The following is a 27200-nucleotide window of genomic DNA, read 5'->3' as shown; positions in this document are numbered from 1 at the left end:
CATCTACTTGTTCTCCCTGTCAGCAGTTCATTAGCTGATTGCTGCTGCAGGTAAAGCCAAGTTTCATGTTGGCACTTTCATTGTTTATTCTGCATAGGCTTTAGAGAGACTTTGATTAAAGCATATTTTGTGTTTCCAGCATGTTATTTCACATCTATTATTTGGATTCTCAGCTAATATGCTCAGCTTTCAATTATGTTGAACTCAGATAAGTGTACTAGTCTGAATTTCATCAAAATACATCAACTGACATTGGAAGAAGTCATCAGGACATCTCTCTGTTCACTGTTCCATCTCTGCAGGCAAGCAGCCACCTCTATGCTCAGGAGATGCTGGATATTTTATGACTGTGTTCCGCAGATTTCCTTTTACACGTTTCAAGTGATAAAAAAAAAAAAACTGAAGTTATGTGCACTTATGCATGCTCACTGATTTCCCCAAATGCCCAGCAGACACCTGTATTTCATCTGAATATCAGTAAAAATATTTTGTACCAAACAAAATACCTGAAGATTCCAAAAAACAGAAAACAGGTTTGTGTATCAGAACCTCAAATCTTGTAGTGACTTTAGATTTATCTGATGGCCCTTTGGAGGGGGGCATGTCTGAGACTGAGAACCCCCAGACTTTTAACCACTCAACTCGATTTCATTTTGCAATTCAATGCATTTGTAGTAAATAAATCATAAACTTTGAATGCATGACTTTCAGGCTACTTGCAGAGGATTATTTTCACATGTGTGGTAAGTACTCTGCACTTATTCCATAAAATGTAATGACATAAACATCTAAGAGCTTTTTAGTGGCTTTACTCGTGTTGACTTTTCATCTAAAAGGAATCTGCCTTTTAGTGTGGAGGATAAGAGAAGGGACGGGGGGAAAGAGGAGGAGGAGAGGTGAGGAAAGTAGGGGAGGGGAGTTGTAGAGAAGGAGGGATTGAGGAAGAGGTGGAGGTGGAAGTCTGCATAAGAAAGCAGCTCCACTCTCGAGTTGCGGGCCGGACAGCAGCAGCAGAAAAGCACCAATCAGTAGGAACAAAAACCCGTCCTGATTTGGATTTAACTCACCGTGAATGACTGATCCTTCACCGGAGCACCGACTGCGCTGCGAGGCCTCAGTGTGTCCCTCCGCTCTCTGAACTGACCGTCATGCTCTCCCCGGGACTCTCCGTGGCTCTTGTGGCCGTGTCCTGCGTGCTGTGGCCGCCTGCGGTTCTGGCGGCGTCCTGCGAACCGGTGCGGATCCCGCTGTGCCGGTCCATGCCTTGGAACATGACCAAGATGCCGAACCACCTCCACCACAGCACCCAGGACAACGCGGTGCTGGCCATCGAGCAGTTCGAGGGGCTGCTGGGTGAGTTAAAGCCGCCTGTGCCCTAATAAAACTTCTTTACTGATTCTTTAATGGACTTGGTGCATAATGAACTGACATACTGAGCTCCTATAATGTGCCTGCAGTCATGTTAGGAACTGACCCTATTTCATGAATGTTTGTGGTTACAGTTTAACTTTCAAGTTAGATTGAATTTGTAAAAGAATTTCACCTAAATGCACAACGTTTTTGTTGCATTTCTTTATGGCAAATGATGCACAGTTATTTGCCTTTTTGTTAGCAAATTTGAAAGGTGTTTCAGTTAAACTGACGAAAATATTAAGATGGCACATCTAAGAGTTTAAAAAGAAATGCAAAGGCTTTAGAGTCTTCATAACCCCTGAAAGTTTGACTTTAGGCTCAAAGATTTGTTGAATCAGTCATTCAAGACAAATGAATCATCTCAAATTATGATGAAGGTCTATGAATCTAAACAAAACAACAGAAAGTTGCTTGGTTATAAAACTAGTCTTCAAATAAGAGAGCCTCAGAAATTGACTGATTATGCCAACTATTATATTATTTTTTAGAACACGGTTGAGAAATATGGTAAAAGTAAAGTAAAAATAATTGATTAAATTGCTTTAGGGAAAAAAGTATTCTTTTCTGATTGTATTATTTGAAAAGATTACCTTGAGTTTATGACATTTCTATGTCCTTTTTCTGCTTTTTGTGTTTATATTTCATAGATCGGGCAACAGAAAACAATATATTCAACATTGATTCATAATTAAAGTAATCACTACGTTTAAGCCCATACCTACTTTTTATTATTATTTATTTACATATTTATTTATTAATTGCTTTTATGGTTACTTATGAGTTCAAAAGAAGAATATAAATGGTTTGGAGACGAGGACAGAAATGAAGATCAGAGTATTTTAAAGTTCCACTACACTTTTTATTTTTCTAACAGCAACATGTCCAGAAACACTGTCGTCCATTCTTGTTGGGACTACTTTGTTCTCCACAGAAATGGTTCTTTTTTTGTCTCTTGTGGATTAGGCTGGAGATGCTTTTTCAATAATTTCTAAGAGTAAATCCACTTGTGTAAATGGAAAAGCATGGTTGCACTTCGTCCGTGCACCTTTCCAGCAAAGTGTTTGCAAAATCTTTGTCTGAGATGGGAATTAGTTTCTACTTTTTTTATTCGTTTTCTACAGTTGTCCAGATAAAACAGTGATGCACTGTGTTTAAATTGATGACCATTTGTTTTGTTTATTCATTTTTGTGAATAAGGACAGGTTTTAGGCTTAAAAGCAGGCAACATGTACTTAAAAAGCCACCATGTGAGTATTTTAACTTGTGCAGGACATGTAATGTAAACTAGTCACATTGGGGAAATAATCTTAGTTCGTAAAAGCTGCAGCTCACAAGGATTATTTATCCCTTTTTAAAACCTTTCAGGGTTCATTATCCCTGGTTTAATTAAAGTATCTTTCCATGTGTGAAGAAGCCGTGCATGCTAGCTGTGAAAGTTATGTCTCCTCCTAATCACCATGTCTAAGGACTTTTGGCTTTTTTTTTTTTGTACTCCCTGTAAAAGTCTCTCTCATGATTAAAGGCACAAAATATAAATCACTGTGTTTGTGCAGGACATACCGCAGTGTTCGCTTCTTTCTTACCTGTAACATGTCCATCCTTTGCATGTGGGTGGGACTTATCAGAAAGGAGTGTTTTAGGGTTTTTGTCTTTCCAGGATTTTTTCTGAGCCTTACTTCAGTCAGTATCTAATCAGAAAGGCACTAAACTGTGATTGAAAACAAAAGTGAAATAAAATTAAATCTAAAAAGTACAGTGTCGAATGGAGAAAGGATCTCAAGTCATTTGTGTAATCCCTCTACTACCACACTCCAGCATTGAGACACAATGTTGTTCACCTCTGCGTAGTTACAGTCGATGGTTACATGCACGGTTGAGTTGAGCAGCAGTTACAGCTCGACTTGGTCATTGGACCACCATCCATGTCCTCAGTTTATGTGCACATAAGGGAAATTGAGGTACTGACTAAACATTCTGCAACTGTTTCTGCAGGAGGTCACCGTGCATGTAAGTACAGCTGAATTCACCGGACAGATGTTGGCTTTAAGTCACTTAAATGGTGATTTCTTTTTTCTTTTAGATGATGCTGTGGTATTAAAATCAGGAATTTATTAGAGCAAAGCAACAGTCTGGAAATGCTTTGGGTGGCCGTAAGTTGATGTATAGTCTTAATTTCTGATGCATTCAACCTGACAAAAGTAACAGAACAATATAAGAGCAGCTTCATTGGGCTGCATTAAGATACACTTACACTTGGAAAAGTGGAACTTTGGAGCATGTACAGAGCACTGAGGTCCATTTAAGTCTAGCTGAGCTTATGCATGCAGAGTGAGTTGATCTTGTACTCTATCAGGGTGTGTTAAGCTGGCTTTGAGAAGCTTGATTTTGCATAATTTAGGCTTGACTAATATGTTAACATGTCTGAAATTGTGACTGAATGTGCAAATATGTCTGAGAGAAAGTCGAAAGTTGGCTGTTTGTCTTGAATGCTTTAAGTGCGATTGAACCAATCAAACATAGTTGTATTTTATGTCATGTCTTTACTGAGCGCACCATTCACGGTGCTGGTTGAAGAAGTAAGTGAACCCTTGTACTAAATAACAGGTCATACCTAATCTGGAGAAAGTCTCTCCTACATCAGGAGTAAGTTTGGGCTTGCAGAACTCAGCTCAGTCATGTTCTTAGCACTGATCTGAGCAGTTCTCTTGAAGACATACCGTAGCATCTCTATCTGTTTAAGATCTGGGTTGACTGTCCTTTTTGTTTGGAGGAGAAGGTAGAAACTGATTTCTGATTTGACTTGATTTCAAACCGATGCCAGATCAGAGCAGTTTACTCATTTATGTATCAGAGGACTTAAACAGTTAAGCCATTTGCTGCTGATTGTGCTCCAAACTCCTAAACCATCTGTTCACTTCAAGATCACGGAAACAATTTTGTGTTCTGGTTTAGCTGCAGCCATGATCCAAGACCGTCATACCACGTATCAAAACTCTTCGGTAGCTGCTCCAAGAACCCAAATATTCCAGTCAGTCACTCATAAAATTACTTACAGAAACCGTCTCAGAGCAAGAACCATTTTCCAAAGATTATCAACCCTCTCACTCACCAGGAAGCGGACGGTGAAGAATGTGACCAAAGTTAAAAATCTTTCATTTCAATCCTTCCCAGGAGTTTTCTCATTTCCTGGGAAAAATAAATATGGAGCCAGAATCAGTTGGTCAACCTTGAAACAATTTGGGCCAATAAAGCATCAACAGCAGTCAATACATTTTGCTTTGTTGTGTCTTTTTTTTAAAGGCCCAGAATAAAACATGACCTACCCTAGCTCTGTTGATTAGTTGGTTTATGTGAAAAGGTAGTTTGATAGCCCCCTCAGTTGCAGTCCTAGTCTTAAGGTTATGCCCACACTCCACCAAAATAACCAAATACTAGTTTGAACAGTATATTTCTGGATTAGAAATAACTCTGTCTGGGTGAAGCAGTTGTGGTTATCTTTACAGTGTCGTAAAAATTACTGTTATTCACTTTCTCTTTGAAATAACCACTGAATTTTTGCACATGGCTCCTGCATGTATGAGTTGTGGAGAGGAGGATCATATAAGTTATATAAGAAGCCAGACCTGCTTGTAATCTTTTAAAGTCATGTTGAGCAATCGTTCTCCAGGCTTTCTGAAGGTCTTTTAAAGTTTTCTTTGGGCATTGGCTGCTTTTTTTTTTCAGTCCAGTCCTTGTAACTGACTATTTTTGGAGGAATGTCAAATTTTATTTGTAAGTCCTCTTAACACTGACCTGTAAATCATTCAAGCTTTAAAAAAAGGCACCTAACTCAAGGGATGAACCTGTGTTGTCTATGCATAACCGACAACTTTGCAAAGAACCAATTTTTAGATTCTTAATGCACTTTGTTACCAGCAGCCGGTCACAAAGACATAATTTATTTATCGGACCTCAACATTATCAAAGCAGTGTGGGATCATCTTTACAGAGAACGGAACAAAAGACAGCCGACTTCCAAAGAAGAGCTTTGAGATGTCCTTCAAGAAGCCTGGAGAACTTTTCCTGAAGACTGCTTAAATAAATGACAGAAAGCTCCTCTAAGAGGATTCAGGCTGTGCTGGAGAATAAAGGAGCTCAGACCAAATATTGACTTTTAAGCTTGTTAGAATTGTATAAACTTTGTTTATCTTATGTTCTGTTTAAGACTTGCACAGTGCTGTATTTCTGCTTAATTCCACCACTGTGCAGTAGAGGTGAATGGAAATTAGTAGCTGTTCTGCATCTTTAGTCCAAGTTCCTAATACTACTCTGACAGCATGCTTTGTGGAATATACATACTGGATTCAGTTTAGGTGATGCTGTGTTACAAAAGCAAAGTCATGGTACATCTCCACATTTGGAAATCTGGAACTGGTAACCCTGTTAAACCTCTGCCTAAGGACAGGAACAGACTGATTTCCTGCTGATATCAAACATCACAATCTGAATTTGTTTGAGCTGACAATGTTGCTCTGGAAATCGGCACGCTCTGTACATACCCACTCTGAGTCTGTAAACTGAATGTATTTGACATGTGAGCAAGTCTTTTTGTTTCTGGGATATGTCTATATTTTTCTGCTTATAATATGCCATATCTGCCCACTTTGCTTACTTCCATTGCTCAAATAGTGCATTGAATAGAGCTGATTTAATTAAGCCAGTGTGCACATGCAGAGCAGACAGAAGCACTTATGACTTCAGCTCACATTTAATTAGGAAGCTGTTGCTTTGTACTTTGGTTGTAGAGGATTTTTGGTGCTTGTCGGATCAGTTGATGCTTGTTTTTAACAGAACAAGCAACAAGACTCTGACGTTAATCTATCAATCCAAAAACTATTGGAGTTATCCAAGCTGCCTTGTGGATGAATCCTACTTTCTTTGGTGATGTTTATGTTCCCTGGTTCTGTATTTGCTTGATAATACTTGAGCTCTGGATGGATTAGTGTGTGTTAACTGAATATTGACCTTTGGGATATGAAAATGAATATACTCCCCAATATTAAATTGAAAATTGTAGTCTCAACAGCTACTGGGTGAATATCAAAGGAGATTTTTAATTTTTTTTATTTAGGATTAGTTTTTATAGCTTTGTTTGTCACCCTCCATTTAGCAGATTCTTTACATGCTTTTGGTTTATGGTTCAATGCCTGATAAACTGACATTCCTATCAGCGAGCAGCTGTGTTTGGAATTTAGTGCTTATTTGCTCATGTTATTGTTTTGACACCTTAAGCTAAGAAGTTGTACAAAGCTTAAAGTATCGCCTTACCAAATACAATCTTAAAGAGCCACTACCAACCATCAACTTTAAGGTGATTACTCTGTCTCAGGATCTACTGATTTTATGCAGGAACCGGGCTAAGGGCCCTTTATATACCAAGCAGACAATCAGCTATCGCAAATTTTGAGTGCGTTGATGAAAGTCTGCTTGGTGTGTAATGTACCATTGGCTCTATCAGAACCTAACAACATCTTTTTTCAGTCCATACATGTTAGATTGGGTTTATTAGAGAGAGAAAAAATAAGCCCCAGAGCTAGGACTTTGCTGAATACTAAACACTTAATAGATGATGATCCGACTTTATCCAAAACTTCACTGAATAACATACAGTCTATGCTTTACTACTCCTTTCTACACTGAAAAGTTATGTCATCTTGTGCAGGCTTAGATTGTATATCCTACTTGGCAGTTGGATGTCATCTTTACGGTGTGTTAGGTTTTTGTTTTGTTTTGTATTTTCATTGTCAGTACTCTAAAGATGTGAGATGACACATTAGGGGATTTTTATCACAACCCCACTCCAAATAACATTACAGCACTGGCAAGTCATACGTGGGTTTAGGCGTGGCCCAGAGGTCATGAGCTGGATCTACCTTCAGTTATAGTCTGCGTTCTATGAGCCAGATGTGGCCTAAATGTCAACAGCCAGCATTGCTGGGTTATGGAAAGTGTTGTGAGGGCCAGGTGGGGCTCAGGGAAAGTGCAGATTTGGTGGCTAAATCAAGACAGCCGCATTCATCCTGAGTCAATTCTATCATTCAAGGCCAAATGTGGGCGAAAGAAAACTGCAGATGTGAGACGTGTTGAGGCCAAACATTATTTTATCTGGGCTTGGTTCTTCTCTTTGGTTTTGTGTATCAGAGAATTTAGATAGCAAAGAAGGTTTGGCCCAAAAAATGGCACACATCTGGGCCTCGTCTTCTGGGCCTTGAATAACAGTTTTGAACAAGGGTGAGTGTGTCTGCCTAATTTCAGGCATTTAAAACTTGCTATAATCCATTTTTAGGCCAATTTATAATATATTGGCGTGCACTTTACCCAGGTTAGCCCCAGCTCATGACATTTTAGGTGCAATCTGATCCACACAAATTGTTCTACTGGCATAACTTGCCAATAGATGCCAAAAGTAGCCAATATTATGTCCAATTTATGAAGAAGTTTACATTCCTGTGTCACTTAGATTTGTGTTCACTTCAGCAACTTGATGTGCGAACTGGTTTTCTAACTTACTTGGGTATATAAATGTTATATAAGTGTTCTGCACTGTTTGACTTTCTGAGATTTGTGGTCTTATTTTCAAAATATTCTTTAAATGTAAAGCAGATTAAAAATTTAAGGCATGCAGACCACCCTTATGAACTGCCACGAGGTTTATGATTTACACATGTGTACATTTAGGGATTCACTGAACTTGAAGTACAGCTGAGGTTGGAGGAGTGGAAAGAGAAAGTGAGAACTCTAAGCTTTAACCAAAAAAATGTTCTAATGAAAGCTGTGCAGGCCAAAAACCAGGAAGCAGTTTCAGGTCACAAGTTCAAAATAGTTCTGTGACTTCATTGTGAAGCTGCACAGCCAACCCACAGCCCTGCTCTGCAATAAAAAAAGCTGATTCCTCCTCTACCCACTGTTGAACTCTCTGTGTACTCATCTTGTGTGAAACATGCAGCGGTGTGGCAGTTACATTAACCATCCTCTTGAACATCCAGTGTGTTGTCAGCCAGAGGTTCCTGAACACAGCGTACCCCAACTCATGTAAGAAGTGAGTCCTGCTGGGGAAAAAACAACAACTCTGGTTCAAATGAACTGAGCTGAGACTGAATAAGCATCCTTTTACATTTTTTCACACAAAGTTTAACAGATGTGGGAGCCTCACTGTGGTAGAATATAGGGGCTGTATATTTGTGCTCTTAAGTACAAGTTTGAGGTGTTTGTACTTTACAAAGCTGTTCTTTTTCAATGCTATTGTATGCTACAGTTATGAGAGAGATATTTCACTGGCTACGGAAATCTCTGTCCATTTAATGACCAGATTGAGTTAATAGCATTAGTTTTATGCAATGGCTGTGCCTGGTCTTCCCCTTTCAGTAAAAGGGCCTAAATTAAGACTATAGGGCAGGTTATTTTAAGCAGGAAGCCATGTCCTTGCCAAAGCCAGCTATTGACCAACCAATGATAAGCAGACACTGTAACTGAGCATTTGGCTGTTGGTGACTCGTGCATCTAATGCAGTCACTCATTGGATCGTCTACTGTCTTGGCTGTGCATTTGCACAGAAGATTAAATCAGTATGAATCTCATATATTATCGCACATTAGAAGAAGAGATCCAATTGTTTGCCATGCACGGTTGTAGGTAAAGTGAATTGGGTTTTGATGTTCAGAACCAGGGGAATGAGCTGAACAAATCTGCTAACCTTCACAAATGTACAAAAAGCTCCAGCATGTCGCCCATCATGGTGGTTGGCAAGATGTAGCCTAACGTCAAAATCTTGTTCAACTGCTAAGAGGCTAACACCCACCAATTCTCTTCAAATTTATCCAAAAACAGTTATGAAATGAAAAATATAGTTGAACCACAGTAAAGTTTACATCAACCAAAAATGTTCTTTCCATTGATTTAAAGAAAACAATTTTAGTTACACATCTGTGTTTTCTCACCTGTCCAGGTACTGGCTGCAGTCCGGATTTACTCTTCTTCCTTTGTGCCATGTATGCTCCCATCTGTACCATTGACTTCCAGCACGAGCCCATCAAACCCTGCAAGGCAGTATGCGAGCGGGCGAAGTCTGGCTGCGAGCCGGTGATGAGGCGCTACAATCACAGCTGGCCCGACAGCTTGGCCTGCAACGAGCTGCCGCTGTACGACCGCGGAGTCTGCATCTCACCAGAGGCCATTGTCAAGGCAGAAGGTCCAGGTATATTCACCATGTTATGTCTTTTATTATCGTCATGATATGGCTGCTATATTATTAGAAGTGTACTGACAGGGTGATTTCCACATAAAGGGAGAACTGTAGAGATTCTGTTTGTCAAAACACTAAATTTTCTTTGAAGAGAAAAATGAGTATATTTACTTGCTATGTTCATAAATTATGTTTTATCTCAGTATCTATAGCCTTTTTCAAACAGATGCCCATTTAAAGAGAGGATTTTTGCCTCTTTTTTCTTTTTTTTTGCCACTCACAATTTTATAAACTCTCGCTGACTGTGAATTCTTTGGATGATCACCATCTCTATCCACTCATGGGCTCAAATCAGAGATCACGCGAAGATTCGAGACTTTATTGCTATTTTCACATGCACAGACAGTACGAGTGCTTATGAATTTTTGGTACAAGTGGTCTCAGATTCAGAGGTAAGATGTACAGTCACAGAGTAATCAAACAGCTTTCAAATTAAGACCTAGAAAAGAAATAAGAATGTGCATGTGACAAAATGACCCAATTCGATCAGTGCAGTATGACTCTAAGCAACCCTTCATCACCCTTCAGTCATCTGACAGCATCAATATTTTCAATGGTGCAAACTTTGTAAGCAACTTCTGAATGAGGACACTTAACTCTCTACACTACAAACATGCTCAGTTTTCCCAGCGTAGCTGAGCCCTGTCGGTGTTTTCTGCCATGTTCCTACTCTCCTCTTTCTGTTCCCTCACGAACAGATAGCATGAGTCATTTCCCCTCTGATTTCACTCCCACTGACTTTCTCAAAGAGCTCCTTGATACAAGCGGCCCACTCGTTTTACACTCAATAAAACCCTTACTGTCCTCTGCTTCTCCAAACAGGCCCAGGACCAGTAAGTCCTGAAAAAAACCTTCATCTCAACCCCTTTGACCTCCATAACGATACGCCCACGAATCTCTGAGCTGCCCTGGCTCAGCTCAGCACAGCAGGGCTTTGGGATTTTCCCTCAGTGTGATTTGTTGATTTGCTGAGGTTCAGTCAGGGTGGATCCTTAAAGTCATTCCAGTGACTTTCTCTGGGAGTTTCTCTCCTGTTGGAAAGAAATCCAAAGCAGCAGGCACAGTTTGTCAGATGGTTGTAACTCTTTGCTAACAAAACAACAAAATCAACAGTCGTGGAAAGTCAGTTTCCACACCTTTACATAGTAAAGATCAGTTTTAGGTATCCTGTCGGAAATTTTAAAATCTGTGTTCAATTAAAATCTAGCGTGATCTGAAAAGTCTGGAGCCCCACAACATTTAGACTGATTACATATTGTTTTGTGCTCAACAGGATCCTCAGTGGCTGTTTTCTTATTGACTCTTTCTACAGCGTAGGAGCAGCTTATACCCTCAGGATAAACTTTAGCTTTTGTAGCTCCAACAACCTCAGTATGTTATGTTATTTTAACACCAAGAACCTCTCCTTCGAATGTATTTTCTTTCTGTTCAGTGACTGAATTTCTCTGTGTCTCTATAGGTCCGTACTACCAGGACCCAACCAGGTGTAACCCAGGTGAGGCTCTGTCCTTTCACCTTCCATCCTCACTTTCCCTGAAACAAGGCTGTTGCGTTAGTTTGTTGATTTGCAGCACCTTACCGAATCTTTACTAACTAAAAGTGAAGTAAGAAAAATTAATTTGGGGCCAAACAGATTCCTCTCTGATGAGTGACAGAAGTATACAAACATGCACACAGTGCTGTTAATTAGGTTGATCAAGCGGTCACATCATGTCAAACAGATTCAACCTTGTAGTTTCCACAAATGAGAGACAAGCAAGTCATTTTCAACCAAAACCATTCACAATATACTGTATAAGTGGATAATAATATTTCTAAAATGTCAAATATCCAACTAAGGAAACCAGCAGATCAGTATGAATCTTTGATTTGATTCAATCCATCCTGAGCAAACATGGGGCAGCTGCAACAGCAGAAAGATGGCAGCTTAGACGTCCAAGATAACGTCAACCTGCATGGGTGTTATCCAAGAAATGCGCAAAGAACTTCAATATTAAACTCAACTAAAGAACATTAAGATAATCCTGTTTGGTATTGAATGTACATTCTTCAGTCAGATGAGACCTAGATAAATTTGTTCAGCTCTGATTCAGTCAAGCATGATTAGCGTTAACTTGTCCAGGAGTATCACTGTGGATGAGTTATCATGATAGTGAAGCATGAAGGCAGAAGTGTGATTACATGGGGCTGGACGAGTGTTGATGACGTTTTGTCAGCAACGCTATAAACCGATGTGAAAATGAAAAAATACTTGAACAAAAGAAAACTCTGTCACCAGAGTCCTGACAGGAGAGGCATCCAAAGACAGACAAAACGATCAGCTTGCCAAGTGCGTCTCCAGACTTGAATCCAACAGAAGACATTTGAGGTAAAGAAACACAGTCAAGGAGTAGCCAAAAAGCAGGAGAAACGTACAGTGAGGGAATAACATCTCTCAAGTAATCGCGGTACCCTCCATGTTGTGGAAAGGTTGGAATGTCAGTCATGAAAATTGTTCTGGGTTTCGTTCAGGTCAGTTGAGTCCTTTAAACCTACACAAGGCGCACACAACTAGTCTGTAATCTAGTTTACTTGAAACCTGATCTTCTCTGGGTTTGATTCCTTCACAGAAACCAATCCAGACTTTCCAGTTGACTCCAACAATCTCCACTGCAGGGGACCAAATGGAGGTGATGTACTCACTCTCCCTACCTTTTTTTTCCCAGTTCGTCTGCTCCAAGGAAGGGTGTGTCATTAAGAGGATTTAATTAAGGATTTTAGGAGACCTTCTTCTTAATTTCCTTTTTTTGTTGACAGTTTAAAGATGGATACTGTGTTCATTTATGTTGAGCTGTGTGGACAGCATGACCTTCTAAAGGTCACGAATTAGGACCGTATTTTGTCAAATGTATATGAAATGTGTTGAAACAATAGGGCAGGGTCTCAGATCTTGATTTATTATCATTATTTTATCTGCACAGTGAAGTTTTTAGCAGACAATTAGCTTAAAATATTAAAGTATTAAAGCACTCTCCTCACACAAAAAATATTATTTTGTTGACTTTAACCCTCACAAGAAATCATTGTGAGAGTCTTTTTTCCATCCACAGGATTGTGGTCTGACCACAGCCTCTCCTTGGACCAGTTTCTTTAAAAGATTTTAACTTTTGTGTGTGTGTGTGTGTGTGTGTGTGTGTGTGTGTGTGTAGATCGCTGCAAATGTAAGACCGTCAGAATGGGTCAGAAAACCTACCTGAAGAACAACTACAACTACGGTGAGCCATCTTGGACTTTTTTCCAGTTTCCAGTTTTATATGTAACATAATATAATGTTGTTTATTTACTCATATAATCCTTTTCTTAAAGGGTCCTTTCTATCTGCTGAGAATTAAATCAGTCTGCAGCTCTGTGATGATTTTACACAATGTTCACTTTGTTGTCATGCTTTTTATCGCATAGTTGTGAATAATAAAAGCCCATACACCACACACATCTGATGCATAAAGAAACTTCAGGATTTGGGATGTTTTTTTTGCATCTGTTGGTCTGTATAAGACACGGAAAAAACACAAAAAAATGGCATTACAAAAAGGGGGCGCTTTGCCATTTCAACCGTTTTTTGCTAGGAAGGTCTCTACAAGCGTCTGTCAGACTTATCAAACCCAAGACGGTAAAACCATTGCATGGAAGAAAAACATAAAACACAGCTTAAAAGGTCATGGCAGGTCACAGCTCGCTCTCACAATAACCAAAGTAGAATTGGCTTCATAGTTCTTTGTGGCTCATCACTATGTGCCAAACACAATCAGAGAGTCATCAATAAGCTCCAAAAAGATATTTCCCAAGTAACTTTGGTCTTTCAGCATCTACAGAGCATAACATTATGAAATATTTGGGGAGTCTGGGGAAATCTCAGTGTGTAAAGGCCAAGGGCTGTAAGTGTTGGATGACTGTCGAGGCCTCAGGCGCCTGATGGTGTTCTTTTTCCCCGTTGCACTCTATGTTATGGTTCAACTTGTGTGTTTATTACATTAAAGTGATTAAGCGGACACATTTATCCAAAGAGACTTACAAGTGAGGAGTATAGAGGAGTTATTGCACTAAAATAGTTTGCAACAGGCTTTTAATTAAAAAGGATCTGAATATATTTTAGCATAGATTACAATGAACACTCCAAAGCTCAACTCCAGTCAGCAAAGACTCAAAAATCAGTCCATCTGTACTCCCTGATGGTAAACAAGTTCATGCACTCATTAGTCATGCACAAAAATGTGATATCAGTGATTAATGTTCTGTGTGATTTGTATGTGCTGCAGCAGAAAATTATTACTGCACACAGGAGATGATTCTCTGATCAATGAGCTTTCTGCAGTGTTGCCTTATCAATAAACAGTATTGGCTCAGCTTTTATGGAACGTTTTCCAAGATGGTACCAAAGAGTGTTAGTTAGTATCTGGTATGTGGTAAAACCTACAATGAAGAAAAAAAGGAAAGAAATTATACCATACCATGTGACATTAATGCATCATTAGAAACCTATTTTCACTCAGCATAGCCCACTGCTGCATCAGGAGATGTTACCTGAAACTGCATTACACAAGAAGGAGGCCAAATATCACCTCTGTGCAGAAACACGGCCAAGTCCTCTGCACACAAGCTAATCTCAGATGGACAGAAAGATAGTGTACACGAGTAGTCCACGTTTCAGCTGCTTCTGTGGAAAAGCAAGGCAATGTTACACAATAACACACCTTTATCACACCTTTTATCCCAACTTTGAATGTGAACCAGTGTCAAATTCTTATATTTTATTGATAGAATGGAAATGGTCAGTGGTGACACTGGTCAGTTAAAAACTGGTTCAAACTAGTTTTTTGCTGTATTTTAGAAAAGCCTCCATAATTTTCTAGAAATATGGTTTGTAATTTAAGCAGTTTGGTCAACACTAGATAATAAGGTCACAGATGGATCTGTCTCTGATATATAGTAATATAATTCAAATGAAGGCAAAGCTTCAGAACATACCATGCAACTTGACATCATCATCCTTAGGGAGCATGACATAATCAATCAGAACTTAAAAACGAGGCAGTCTAGATTTTTCAGCCTGCTAAGACGTTAAGAAAGGAAGACAACTTTAGATTGTTTTAATATGATCTGAGCATCGAGTTGTCTCCTCTCATAAGTCTGAAAACTCTTTTATGTGCTCCAGTGTGTTGTGTTGAAACTCTTCAGTGATACTAAATCACTGAACTCCTCAGCAGATTCTTTCCCTCTGAGCTGTTTTCCTCCCTGATTTAAAAGGAAAGGTTTTGGTGCACGTACTGTTAGCTTAGCAAGATAGGAGGAAAAAAAACTTGACCAGAAAGGCTTTTCCAGATGATTACAGCAGCACACAGGCATGATTGGCAAATCCCAAAAGGACTTCTATTTGGACTTCACAAGCACTTCTGCCTCCAGAAATCATACAGGAAAAAAGTTAGATTGTTTTTCCCCCAACCATCATTAAATCAGAGTTCCTATTAAAACTCAGATATTGCTGTAACAGAACACGTTTTTAAAGCACAATGGTCTGTCAGACATTTATAAATGTTTATATTGGTGCTCTCACCTTGCCGAATAACTGCAGGTTTTTCTACAGCCACTCCAACTTGTTTCTGGTTACTCTCTGTAATCTGAGTTGCTTTGTTTCTCACAGCATCTCTTGCATTGGCTACATTATTTGCCACGTCATTTCTTTTTTTGGGAAAAGCGATTGCTGCCACTTGGCTTTTTGGATGTTGAGTGTCTTAGCCATCTCTTCTCCATGTGTGTCAGCCATGGTTTGTCATTAATGGAACCATGGGGGACCACAACAGCAGGCCTCGTGACCTGAAACACACACCAGACATTTCAAATGCTGAAAAAGTGACGGCCACTGAGCACCAAAAGTGTGCACTCATGATAAAACCTAACTTTCTAAAAAAAATAAAAAAAAATATCCTTACTTAATTTTGAATTACACTTTGCTTTGGGTGTAAGGTATACATTTTTGTATAATGGGTTACATAAATGGAATGATAAACTCACATCTATATTTATTTTCCTAAAAAGGTTGGATGCACCAGTTCTGAAAGTCTGAGCCGATACCAACGTTAAAGTTAATTCTGCCGAAGGCCCACAACAAGTTTTCTTGTTGTTAATTTTTCCTTTTGTGCCAGGAAACAGTTTAATATGCACTATAAAAATAAATTAAGTATTTGAATACTTTACATCCTGTTAAAGCATTACAAAGTCAGTTAGTGTGACTTCACCATGACGCATCCTATTGGCCAATGGGCCAATCAAGGTCACCTTGCCAAATTTCATCCGATACCAGTATTTTGCTGACATATATATGTGCATCCTTACTTAAAACCTGTCTCTTCAGCACCAAGGACAGCAGCCTAACAAACTATATTCAGTTTTAATTCGTGAAGATTAATTGTTGTTAACAATTTCACAAATCTGGAGATTTAAAATGTTCGAATTGCTTCACCAGAGAAGAAGTACAAAATGTAGGAAATCAACTAAGCAAAGTTGTATTGACTTAAATAAATAATTTACAAATAGGAGACTCTAAAATTTCCTTTGGTTTTTAGTCTCAGAAGTAACAGATTTCTGTCAGAAGATCTCAGGTTGGATTCAAGCTTTAAAGGGATTAAGATGTTGGAAATAGAACAAAATGCCCAGAATGGTGTTCATGTAAAAGTACTCAGAATTCTACATCGGTGTGTTAAAACTGGTCTTCTTTGTATTATTATGTTGGATTTAGTGGGTAGTTTTATTGCAGCTTTCTTGACCAGATGACGTTTTTATTGATGATATTAGATAGCGAGTTACGGTAATCCAAATGTGATGTTAGGAGTCCATGAATTAGATTTTAGACCATGAGACCATGGAAGTTCATTGCAGGTGAAAGAATATATATATATATATATATATATATATATATATATATATATATATATTTATGCATTTAAAAGGTCTAAGAAGCTGGATTAAACAACATAATCTTGTTGTCCATGTTTAAGGAATAGTGTGGTTTCTTTAACTGGACTATTTGAGCTGAAGCTCCTCTCTTCAGAGACACCAGGGTCATTTTATCTCGCTGAACACTGGAGTTGGTGATATACTGCTGCCCTAATTGATTTATGATTTGTAATATGTGAGTTTGGTCTTTTAAAAGGTTAGCTCAGTCCACTGCTAGCCCCTGAATAACGCCAGAGTTGAGGCAGCAGTAGACCTGCAACTCCATAAAGTTCTTCAGAATCATCAAGTGTGGATTTCTTGCTGGCCTAAAAAAAAATTCTAACCCAGAAAACAATTTTTAAAACTGTCTAACCCCACAATCGAGTACAATATATTTTTCAAAGTTATTTTTCTAACACATGTTTTGCAGGAAATATCAGAATTTGCTTTACATGGACTATAACATGGACCATGTTAACCTGTTAACAGTAAATAGTACAGGACCAATGGCTCAGCCTTGAGTTCCATAAGTGAACTGGATAGATTAGATACTGTCATTGGTACATATCAGAGAAATTTAAGCTCTGGAAAAGTTTGTTTTCTGTAGCTTTTATGTTACTGTGTTCAGAGGTTAAGTATTTGCTGACAACTCCCTCTTTTAGTGATCCGGGCGCGAGTTAGGGAGGTGAGGAATCGTGGTCTGGAGCCCACAGCAGTGGTGGATGTGAAGGAGGTGCTCAAGTCATCTCTGGTCAACATTCCAAGGGAGACACACACACTCTACTACTCATCCTCTTGTCTGTGCCCTCCTCTGGCTCCTGGGGAGGAGTACCTCATTATGGGCTACGAGAATGAGGAGACGTCCAGGTATGAGCCGCAGGAGATGCACAATTAGCTTTCCCAAGGAAGTTGATTCAATACAAGTCACTCGAACGAGAATTTAGTAGTTCCCCGTTAAGTTTTTTTGACCAAAGTGATTCAAGTGCTGTTTCAGTTCTAGTGATGGAACTGGTTTTAAGATGGTTCAAGCTCAGAACTGGTTTGGTTTTCCACAGTCAGAGAGCTACCACAGAGCCACATCATTGTGTTCCTTTACATGTCTTCTTCACTGTGTGTTTGAACCTTCCTTCAGTGTATTTCAAAGGACCACAGAGATGGACCATAGATGCTAGTTTATCTACAGGTCACAGTGTTTGTCTCATTTTACCTGCAAATTGATGTTTTAATATCACCATTCTAGTTTCAAATGCCGTTTTAAACACAAGTCTGTTTTTTCTAACAAACTTTGTTATACTGACAGCTATTTCGGATCACTGCACTGTGTTTTTGAACGATGCTGTAAAACAGGATTTATTCGTGTTGTTTTTGAGCTTCGTCTATAATCGTTATTTTTAAATATAGCAGCAAACACTGTTTATAAATGTAATTGAAAACAGCGACCTCAGTGCTATGAACTGGGCAGAGTTCACAAACTCTGAGAGGAACACTTGGCTCACGTGCTTACACTGTCACTTTAACTGCACATCAGTGTTGAAGTTCAGTTTAACCCTGACATGAGCGTTTATTTGCTTTGATCAAGTAAAACCTTTTTTTTTTTTCTTTTTTTTTCTCTGGGCTTGAGCCAGAGCTTTGGTGTTAGGCACTGGAATCACTCCTGTGGGGAAAACCCCTGTTTCTGGGGGTTTTTTTCCTTGCAAAACAGTGACATTCTCATACATACGCTCCCAATTGTGCAAATCCTGTTTGTGTTACTCTGATTTATTACTGTTTATACCCATGATAACAAGTCACAGACAAATGTATAGTTGATTTTATCGTATTTTCACGTTGGCTACAGAAAAACAAGCTAATTTTGCATTTGTGGTTGCAGGTTGCTCCTGATTGATGGCTCTATTGCTCAGAAATGGAAGGATAGAATGGGCAAGAAGGTCAAGGTGTGTAACAAAATATCCACCTATAGCAGTGTTTCATTTCTAACACACTTCCGCTTTACTCTCTTTAGCTTTGCTCTTGCTCTCTCAAAAGAGACACTTTTATCTGCTTTTAGCAAATGCTGCTAAAATGCTGCTTTTAGCCCTACCACTTCAGATTACTGTCACCTGCTTTCATTGGTGTAAAAGTTTTGGGCAAGTTTGTCATTGTTTTTTGAACACTGAGATCATAGCCTCTCCAAACAGCCTAAATTTAAACCTAATAATGGTTCAGTTGTGGGAAAATGATAGGCAGCAGCAGCTGAAGGTATTTCATGCGATATTCTCATTTCTGAGTTATTCATTACCATTAAAAGTCGTAGTTATTTCAGCTGCCAGCTGGTGACGCTGTTCCACACTAGCCAGTATTGCTCCATCACTGCTTCTTCTCTCATTTATTTTGTGGCAGATGATGTCTGCTGTCAGTTTCACTGTCTCCCTGTCCTTCTGTTCAGAAATGGGATCAGATCCTGCAGGGGAAAGGCCGAGCAGCTTCACGCCGGAGTCGCCACTGAGATCCAACTGTCTGTGTGTTTGTGTGTATGTTTGGTGTGTGTGTGTGTGAGCGTGTTTGTGTAGATATTGCACTATCACAGGCTGTTGTAGCTGAATGTAGTTCATCTCTTCATCTATCAGACTGTCTAGAGTCAGTTTTTTGCCATTTATTTTCTTTGCACAAACATTATTTAGTGTGTCATCGTGTGTGTTTGTGTGTGTATTTGCATACACATAAAGCACTCAACTTAAGACAAGAAGGGTGGTGGAGCTTTAAAGCTGTTGTCCTAAACCTACGCACAGCCAAATGGTAACTGACACTTTTTTCTTTTTTTTTTTTTTGGACCAAATTTATTTTCAATGCTGGCCATGTTGGCCGCACTGCTCTTCTCTGTGGTTCCAGTTTTTAAATAACGCTGGATGTTGGTTATGTTACCACAGTGATGGGATAGAGGACGTTTCGATGATACAAAAGCCATGTGGACTTTGGCATGATGGATTCTTAGCCTCAACCTGAACTTGACTAAACTCTGCAGGAAATGAGAGAAGATTATTCAACAACAGCAGCAGCAATAACAGCGACAACCACAGCAGAAAAGCCAGCAAGAACGTCAGCTGCGGATGGATGGGTGGCACAGATCTGTCAGGGGTTGCTCTGGTTCCTGAGTGCCAGCCTCGGTATGAAGTAATAGTAAACTTTTTCGATACACTAAACCATACGACTGCAAAGAGATTCAAACTTCAGAGGCATTCACCATTTGAGAAACATACAGCTACCACTAATGAAACAACTATAAAGAGAAGCAAATTTAAAAAAAGAAAGAGACTGAAAACTTTATAAGAAGATGGTCATTTGCAAAAATTAGATCCAAAATTACTGCAGCAATCCAAATAGATGACAAGGAGACAGAAATATGATTGTGAATAGATATACAGCTACAACAGAGTAACACAAAATGACTACAAAAAGATTTTAAAAAGGCAAGAAGAGACAGAAAACAATACATGACTTATCAAATACAAACAGTAAATCAGTAAATCTAACTGATTAGAGACACAAAGTCGATAAAAAGATGCATTAAAAAATATAAAGACACAAAATTATTGCAAAGAAATCTATAACTTCCACAGAAAACCACAAAATATGTGAAACAAATTGCAAAAAAGACGACATAGGCACATAAAATTACTGTAAAGACACACAACTATCACAAATAAGCCCAAAATGACAAAAATAAATGTATAAATTATCCAAAACGACTGTTTTACAGTATTCTACAAATTTAATTCTACAAAACTACAAAGAGACTAAAATTGTCTGTAGACGCATGAATAACATCAAAGACGCAGAAAATAGAGCTGCAATTAAAAACAATCGGCTAGCAAATGGACACAAAAATGATTACAGGAGCTCAAACTTACTTCACGGAGACAAAATAACTACTCAAGGCAACAGTTGGGACACGTGATATAGACACAATGCTACTAGAAAGACGCAAAATAACTGAAAAAGGCACAAAAACACTTAAGTAACAAAATCAGTGCAGACAGAAAAAACAAAGGAGACTCAAAATAATGACGACTAGACAAAATAATGTCTCTAAAGATACACATACTCCCCACCACAGACACAAACTGATCAGAGAGACAAATAAGCACAGAGTCATTGTTTTAGTCCATCCATGAAGCCTCGTGTGGTCTCAACATTTATCTGAAAACAAATCTATTTGGAATTTTACTCCTTGAGACCTATCCATTCCCCGCCTCTCACTCAATGACAGCCGGGATGGGATCCGCTATTACTTTATGGCCTCTGTTGATAGTTTCAGGTCATCTTTAATGCTGAGTAATGGTCGTTGTGTTGATTTTGGTCCAATTTAGAATAGAATTGGGGGGAAAAATAAAGCAGAGTATGTTTTAGTTGTCTGCGGTGTCGGCCCAGTTGCTACGCTCGAGGCTCGAGTCGATGAGGTCACTGTGGCTACATCCATCTGTTTTATACAGTTCCTACTCATCTATACTCTGTGTGTCACTTTGAATTTACCTACATTATTGTTTCTTGCTTGATAAATTTCAATTGTGAAAGTGAATATGCAATTCAGAGTTCTGAATATTAACTATTTTAAACTACGTTTTAAACTGCAGTACGTAATTTACCACTTAAAGATACAGAATGAGAATACAGTTAAGTGAATATTGCACAGTTTTAAGACCGTTTGTTGATCTCATATTTGATTTCACTATGTTTCTGGTTACGGTGGCATGCAGTTTTTTTTTTTTTTGGGGGGGGGGGGTATTTCTCATGAGCTGATGTAACAGAGGGCATGTTGAACCTTCAGGCAGGATTCACACTGTCTCTGCTTTCATTGAATTGGCCTGTTGACTTCTCTTTGTTAGCGTCACTTGCAGAAAAGTTGAGAAAATGTCTCTACATCACCAAATATTGGGTACAATCATTGTGAAGCGGTAACCAATTGTATTATGTGTGAATCCTGCCTCTTGACTATTTCTGCCCATTTTTGTTGTGTTTCCTGTTGAAACAGGATGCTGGGGAGAATGTGATGTGGATGGAAACGTCTAAATGTACCATTTCATTACACCTATGAATATTTATTCATTACGTGTCCCTTTCTTTCTTTTTAAACCTGAGAAACAGATGAATTTTAGCATGTGTTTCCTGTTTCAGTAACTGGCAACAGTTTGTATTTTTCTTACTTCACAGATCATAACAGTGGCATCAACTTGTTCTCTGACTTAAACAATAAACAGAAGACAAACATGACCTTAATCTCACAATGTGGTGCATCTGTTTCTGCCTTTTCCCATCAGCTTCAAGATGAAAAACAGTCCCATTATGTTTGACTGGTTTACATCAGCATGTGCAGCAACATCAGACTCAGAAATCACTACAAATGTATTATTCACTAAGACATTAACAAGTGTGTGTGTGTGGGGTGTGGGGGGGGGGGGGGGGCATAAGAACAACAACAACACCAGCAGCAAATATATGAAAACATAACTTTGGTTTACTGATTATTAAAAGCACAATTTTTAAAACAGCGCAAAATGCATGGCATAGGTCTTAGATGACCTGTGTTCAATAATAGGTGCACCCCCCCTCCAGGGTTCAGAAGCCGGGAGAAAGAGCCCCAAGACCCAGGAGCATAGAACCCAGGCAGACAACCAGGTGACCACCGAGAGGACGGCAGAGTAAGGCCTTAGACAGAGCCCTCATGGCCACGGAGCAAAGGCTCCAGGGAACCCCAGGGAACCAGGGGCCACACTCCAACATACAACCTAAAAAATTAACATACAACCTAAAAAACCCACATTCCACTGAAAATGGTCAGTTCCATTACATGGACTGGGCTGAAAATTAATGAGAAAGCAGCTAATGTCCAGAGAAAAATCTTCACAAAACCTGGAGAAAAACTTCTCACTTTTCATTGGAAGCTAAACAAAAACTAATGAGGGGTGGATGGAGACTTTAGCTCAGCGCTGTATTTTCAAATCTTAACTAAGTGGCTTTTGTTTATTTCCATCCATCCATCATTTTCTATACCCACTCCAGTGTAGGTTCGCGGGGGGGCTGGTACACCCCGGACAGGTCACCAGTCCATCACAGGGCCACACAGAGTCAAACGAGACAGACAACCATGCATGCTCAGGACAATTTAGTGTCACCAATTAACCTAACATGCATGTTTGTGGGGGGTGGGAGGAAGCCGGAGTACCCGGAGAGAACCCACACATACACGGGGAGAACATGCAAACTCCAGCCGGGAATCGAACCTGGAACCCTCTTGCTGTGAGGCGACAGTACTAACAACACCGTGCAGCCCCGCTTTTGTTTATTTGTGAAACAAAACAGAAAAAATGTGCCAGCACCAGGACTTGATAAAACAATGATATCAAGGGTAAAGCATGGGGAGGGAATTTCCTGCTGGAGTTGAACATAAATAGCTGCTGTTTCTTAATAAGTCTGCATTAGTTGGTCATTAAGCTGCACGGTGGTGTAGCGGTCAGCATCGTCACCTCACAGCAAGAGGATTCCAGGTCCAATTCCCGGCTGGGGACTTTGTGTGGAGTTTGCATGTTCTCCCTGTGTATGCGTGGACTCCGGGTACTCCAGCTTCCTCCCACCGTCCAAAAACATGCATGTTAGGTTAAATGGTGTCTCTAAATTGTGTGTCTTGCAACACCACGCACTTGGTTTTCATAAATGTGAAACCAGCAACCTCTTTTCCCAACAACAGGGTTTAAATGCGGGCTTTTCTGGCCGCCTCAAATACTGGTAATTACTCCTTTTGTGATAGTTTCTGGTCACAGTTATTTTCTTGTTCACATACACAAAAACAGAAAAAGTTCCAGCACACAAATCAATAGATTGCATTTTTTGACAGTTTTACGAATTTCCGTGAGAGTGCAGCGCGACCTGGCTGGTCCCTGCTTGTCTGATTCTGAAGCTTTCTGTTTTGGTTGGTGCTGATGAATGTCTTCAGCTCACAAAAGAAAAAAGTTTGCACTTACAAAGAAAAAAAATGCTTTTTCGAACTATTTAGAGTTTGATCTTTTCTTTATTTTTGCATTTTTTTGCCAAGCAAAAACACATGAATAAAACATAAAGAGTTCATCTCACTAATGGGAGTAAAGTTTGTTTAACAAAACAGAGCAGCAGCATGAAGCACAGCCATCCAGCAGTGTGCACGTGTGTGTGTGTGTGTGTGTGCGCGCGTGTGTGTGTGTAGGCGCGCTTCCAGTGTTTCCTGCCTACTAATTTCCAGCAGTGTTTTTTCAGCTGCAGTTTCCATGAGAGGGAAGAGAAAATGTTTTCATGGATTTTCTGCTCTTACACCTCCTTATCCTCCTCCGCTCCTCTGCTCTCCTTCAGCTGACTGAAAACACACCTGGCGCTGGGATAAGGTGGTCTGTTCCTGGAGGCTGAGTCGCTCCATTCACGTTCCAGAGTGCTGACACAGCAAACGGTCACACACTGAATATTTTCATGCTGCCTGACCTTGGGAAAAGCAGTTAAAGCTGATTTGAATTATTTTCCAACACCAGATGGCAGAAAAGAACATAAAAGCTGAAAAAGTTCAACAAGTACATGAACAAAAATAATCAAAACGTGTTTGGTTTTAGTCATAGTTTGCTGGTGTTTTTAGTCTGATAGTTTTGGATGATTTCGCCCCATTTGGTTCAAATCTTTTTCCCGCTCAGCTATGTTTAGTTTTGTCCTGTATTTGGTTGTTTCTCAAATCTTCTCTCATCTCATATCTTCTGATAGTTTACTCCCATTATTTGTTGGTGTTTTAGAATCTGTTTCTTTCCAGTGTCCAGTGAGATTTTCCTCCAGTATTCCACTGGTATTTTAACCTTGCTGCTCCTTCAAGCCAAAACTCTGGAGTTTTCTCATGCAATATTTTCTGACGTTTCCGCCCATGTTTTTGTTGGTGGTTTAGCTCTGGTCTGCTCCAGTATTTTCATATGTTTTTATTGGTATTTTTTTGTTTGGTCAAGTTTTTCCTGGTGTTTTTGCCCTGTTTTAGCCTTCTTTTGGGCCATAATTGTCTGCTAGTTTAGTCCTCATTCCATGCAGTATCCTTTGGTGCTTTATTATCCTCGTTTTGGTCCAGTATTTTCTGTGCTTTGATCTGCTATCTTTTTGGAGTTGTGATCCTGAATTCAGGCTTGTTTTGTCCACTCTGTCTCTGTGTTTTAGTCTGTTTGGCCAAAATGATCTGTTCAGACACTGTTAGATGATTTTTGGGAGTTTTGCCTCACATTTGGTCTTAATGGCTTGGTGCAGCCTTTACAGGAGCTTCCCTGTGGTTTATTCCAGTATTTACCAATGACTGTCTCTTATTTGGTCAATTAGTTGACCTGTTTTGGTAAATATAATATAGATATTTAGTGGTTTAATGTGTGTTTCAGCCTGTTGTTCCGATAACAGCATTCACACTTCTACTAATGATCCACACAAATAGAGCAACTGCACCAGAGTTTGTTGTAATTGACTTAACTCGTCTAGATTTTGAACTAGTTTAGCCCTCATTTCATCTGGTATCCTTTCAAGTGCTTTACTGCCCTTGCTTTGGTGCAGTATTTTCCATGTCTAAGTCTGCTTTCCTTTTGGTGTTGTGAGCTGAATTTTAGACCTGTCTTTTTGGGCCAATCTTGTCTGAAACTTAAACCTGTTAATCATCCGAAATCTTTGTTTAGACATTGTTGGATGACACATTTTTTGGAGTTTTACCTTGAATTTGGTACAGTTTGCTCAGGGTATCCCCTCTTTATGATTTAGTCTAGTATTTGCCAATAATTTGTCCCTACTTTTGTCTAATATATGAACTGCTTTGGTTATACGTTTTTGTGTCATCCACTTTTATCATGTTTTAGGCCCTTGTTAGTGCATTTACTGGTGTTTTCAGTTCATTTTTGGCTCAGAGCTCACTTGGTTTGGTCCAATTGATCTATGTTGTTTTGGCTACCAAGAGCTAGTTGAGAATTTGCCACATGTTATTACTTAAACAGAATCAATAAAAATAACAGTATGCATCAGATTCACAATAAAAATGTTTCTACATCTGTTCAGTGTTAAAACTAAATGGTTAAAGCATGCACACGTTTCCTGAGTGTAATTCATTGTCATAGTCAGTAAAAGTCAGCATGTGTTAACCTGTGCAAAGAGTCACAGGAAGCACCACTCTTCAACCTGAATACAAACAGGCAAATCTCCAACCATCCGACACAGAAAGTGATTTATTCTGACATCATCATCCAAACACACACAGGACTAACAGGTTGGTTCCCACAGTACCTCGGCCAGTGTTTGTCCAACTTGCTGCTCCATTTCACATCATGAAACAATAGAACGCACACACAGTAAGTGGTTCCAGTGGTTTATGGAGCAGTGCTGCGTCAATGCTGACCTCCAACTGCCCACAAAACAGAGGGAGAAGCCCTGGCCTAACAATACTCAAGTGGAAAGTACCTTAGGTCATTTAGTTAATTGCAGTACAAAAGAACATTATAAGTTGTGGTCTTTCCAGTAAGCATATCAGCTTTGTGAGACTTTCAATATAATTACTTCAATATTTGTCTGATGGTGGATGTTATACTGTGTGTGTATATGTATTGTACATTAATAGATAGATTTAGTTTAAACTGTACACAAGGTTATTCCTGTGCAATTCTGTATCAGGTGAGTTTCTAATTGTTTTTTTTTTATTATTGTTTTATTTACATTCAGTTTCATTCTTATTTCATCTGTAATGATGCAGTTAGGTCCACTACTTTCATCTCTAACACCTCAGGTAACATTAAAGCATCACTTGAAAAGTTTGTGAAACGTAAAACTAAGTGCTTCTGGCTCAAACTGAAGTACACTGACTCTGAAACTGCTCTGGAGTGCACCAGTGGCTGAAATACCACCGTTTGTGACTTTGTATTACAGCCCCACACCACACGGTTTTGCTTTACAGTCGCTAGGCATTTCTGTGGCATTTTAAGGGCGTCTTTGCAGCCTCTTCAACATAACAGTAACAAATTACTGTTTATGGCTGTAAATGTGCAAGGCTTCACACAGAGATTTGTTTGCATAACATTAGTGTTACATCCCACAACCGTAGGGGGGAGCCAAAGAGCACGAAAATGTGCCAAATTTTATGCATTTTATGCAATTTAAAGTGTTACTTTAAATTTCTAAAATAAAGACAATCCCATCATTAACAAACTGACTTAGCTAGAGACTGGATATGAAATAAAGCTGTGAAGCCAAGAAAGTAAGCAAGTGCTCTAAACTGCAATACCAATGGTGACCACTAGGTGTTGGATACGCAATATATCTGGCTCTGGTTGGTGTCTTTAGCTAAGATATTTTTATTTTTGTCAAGTTATGTTTCATGTATCCCGCAGCTCCACCGTCTCATTAAATTAGATTACTTCTGACTCAAAAACAAAAAATTAAGATGGCAATGCCTGCGCGCTAAAGTCAAGGCTTAAACAGCCGTTCGCAAACCAGAGGGGGCTGTCGCAGTGGTCATCTCTTATCAATTAGCAAATGTTAGCAT

The 27200-nt window shown here is 39.3% G+C and overlaps 1 protein-coding gene across 2 annotated transcripts; it reads left to right on the top strand.

Moving 5' to 3' along the window:
- Window positions 1–941: 941 nt before the first annotated feature.
- frzb (frizzled related protein) lies at window positions 942–21910 on the top strand. 2 transcript variants are annotated; one of them, XR_011917971.1, is made up of 9 exons: window positions 942–1353; window positions 9398–9646; window positions 11154–11189; window positions 12304–12363; window positions 12883–12948; window positions 17326–17530; window positions 18534–18597; window positions 19089–19438; window positions 19570–21910. XR_011917971.1 is itself a non-coding variant. In XM_072397397.1 (8 exons), the coding sequence occupies exons 1-8, from the start codon at window positions 1149–1151 to the stop codon at window positions 19146–19148; spliced, it is 945 nt and encodes a 314-aa protein (XP_072253498.1). In that variant the 5' UTR covers window positions 942–1148; the 3' UTR covers window positions 19149–21910. The 2 variants fall into 2 exon arrangements, 1 of the variants encoding a protein (XP_072253498.1); XM_072397397.1 differs by having other exon boundaries at window positions 19089–21910.
- Window positions 21911–27200: the final 5290 nt, after the last annotated feature.

This window comes from Leuresthes tenuis, unplaced genomic scaffold, assembly GCF_036924035.1.
Source record: "Leuresthes tenuis unplaced genomic scaffold, fLeuTen1.0.hap1 SCAF_12, whole genome shotgun sequence".
Taxonomy (NCBI): domain Eukaryota; kingdom Metazoa; phylum Chordata; class Actinopteri; order Atheriniformes; family Atherinopsidae; genus Leuresthes; species Leuresthes tenuis.
Note: the sequence above shows the minus strand (reverse complement) of the source record. Positions and strands in the feature narration are given on the sequence as shown.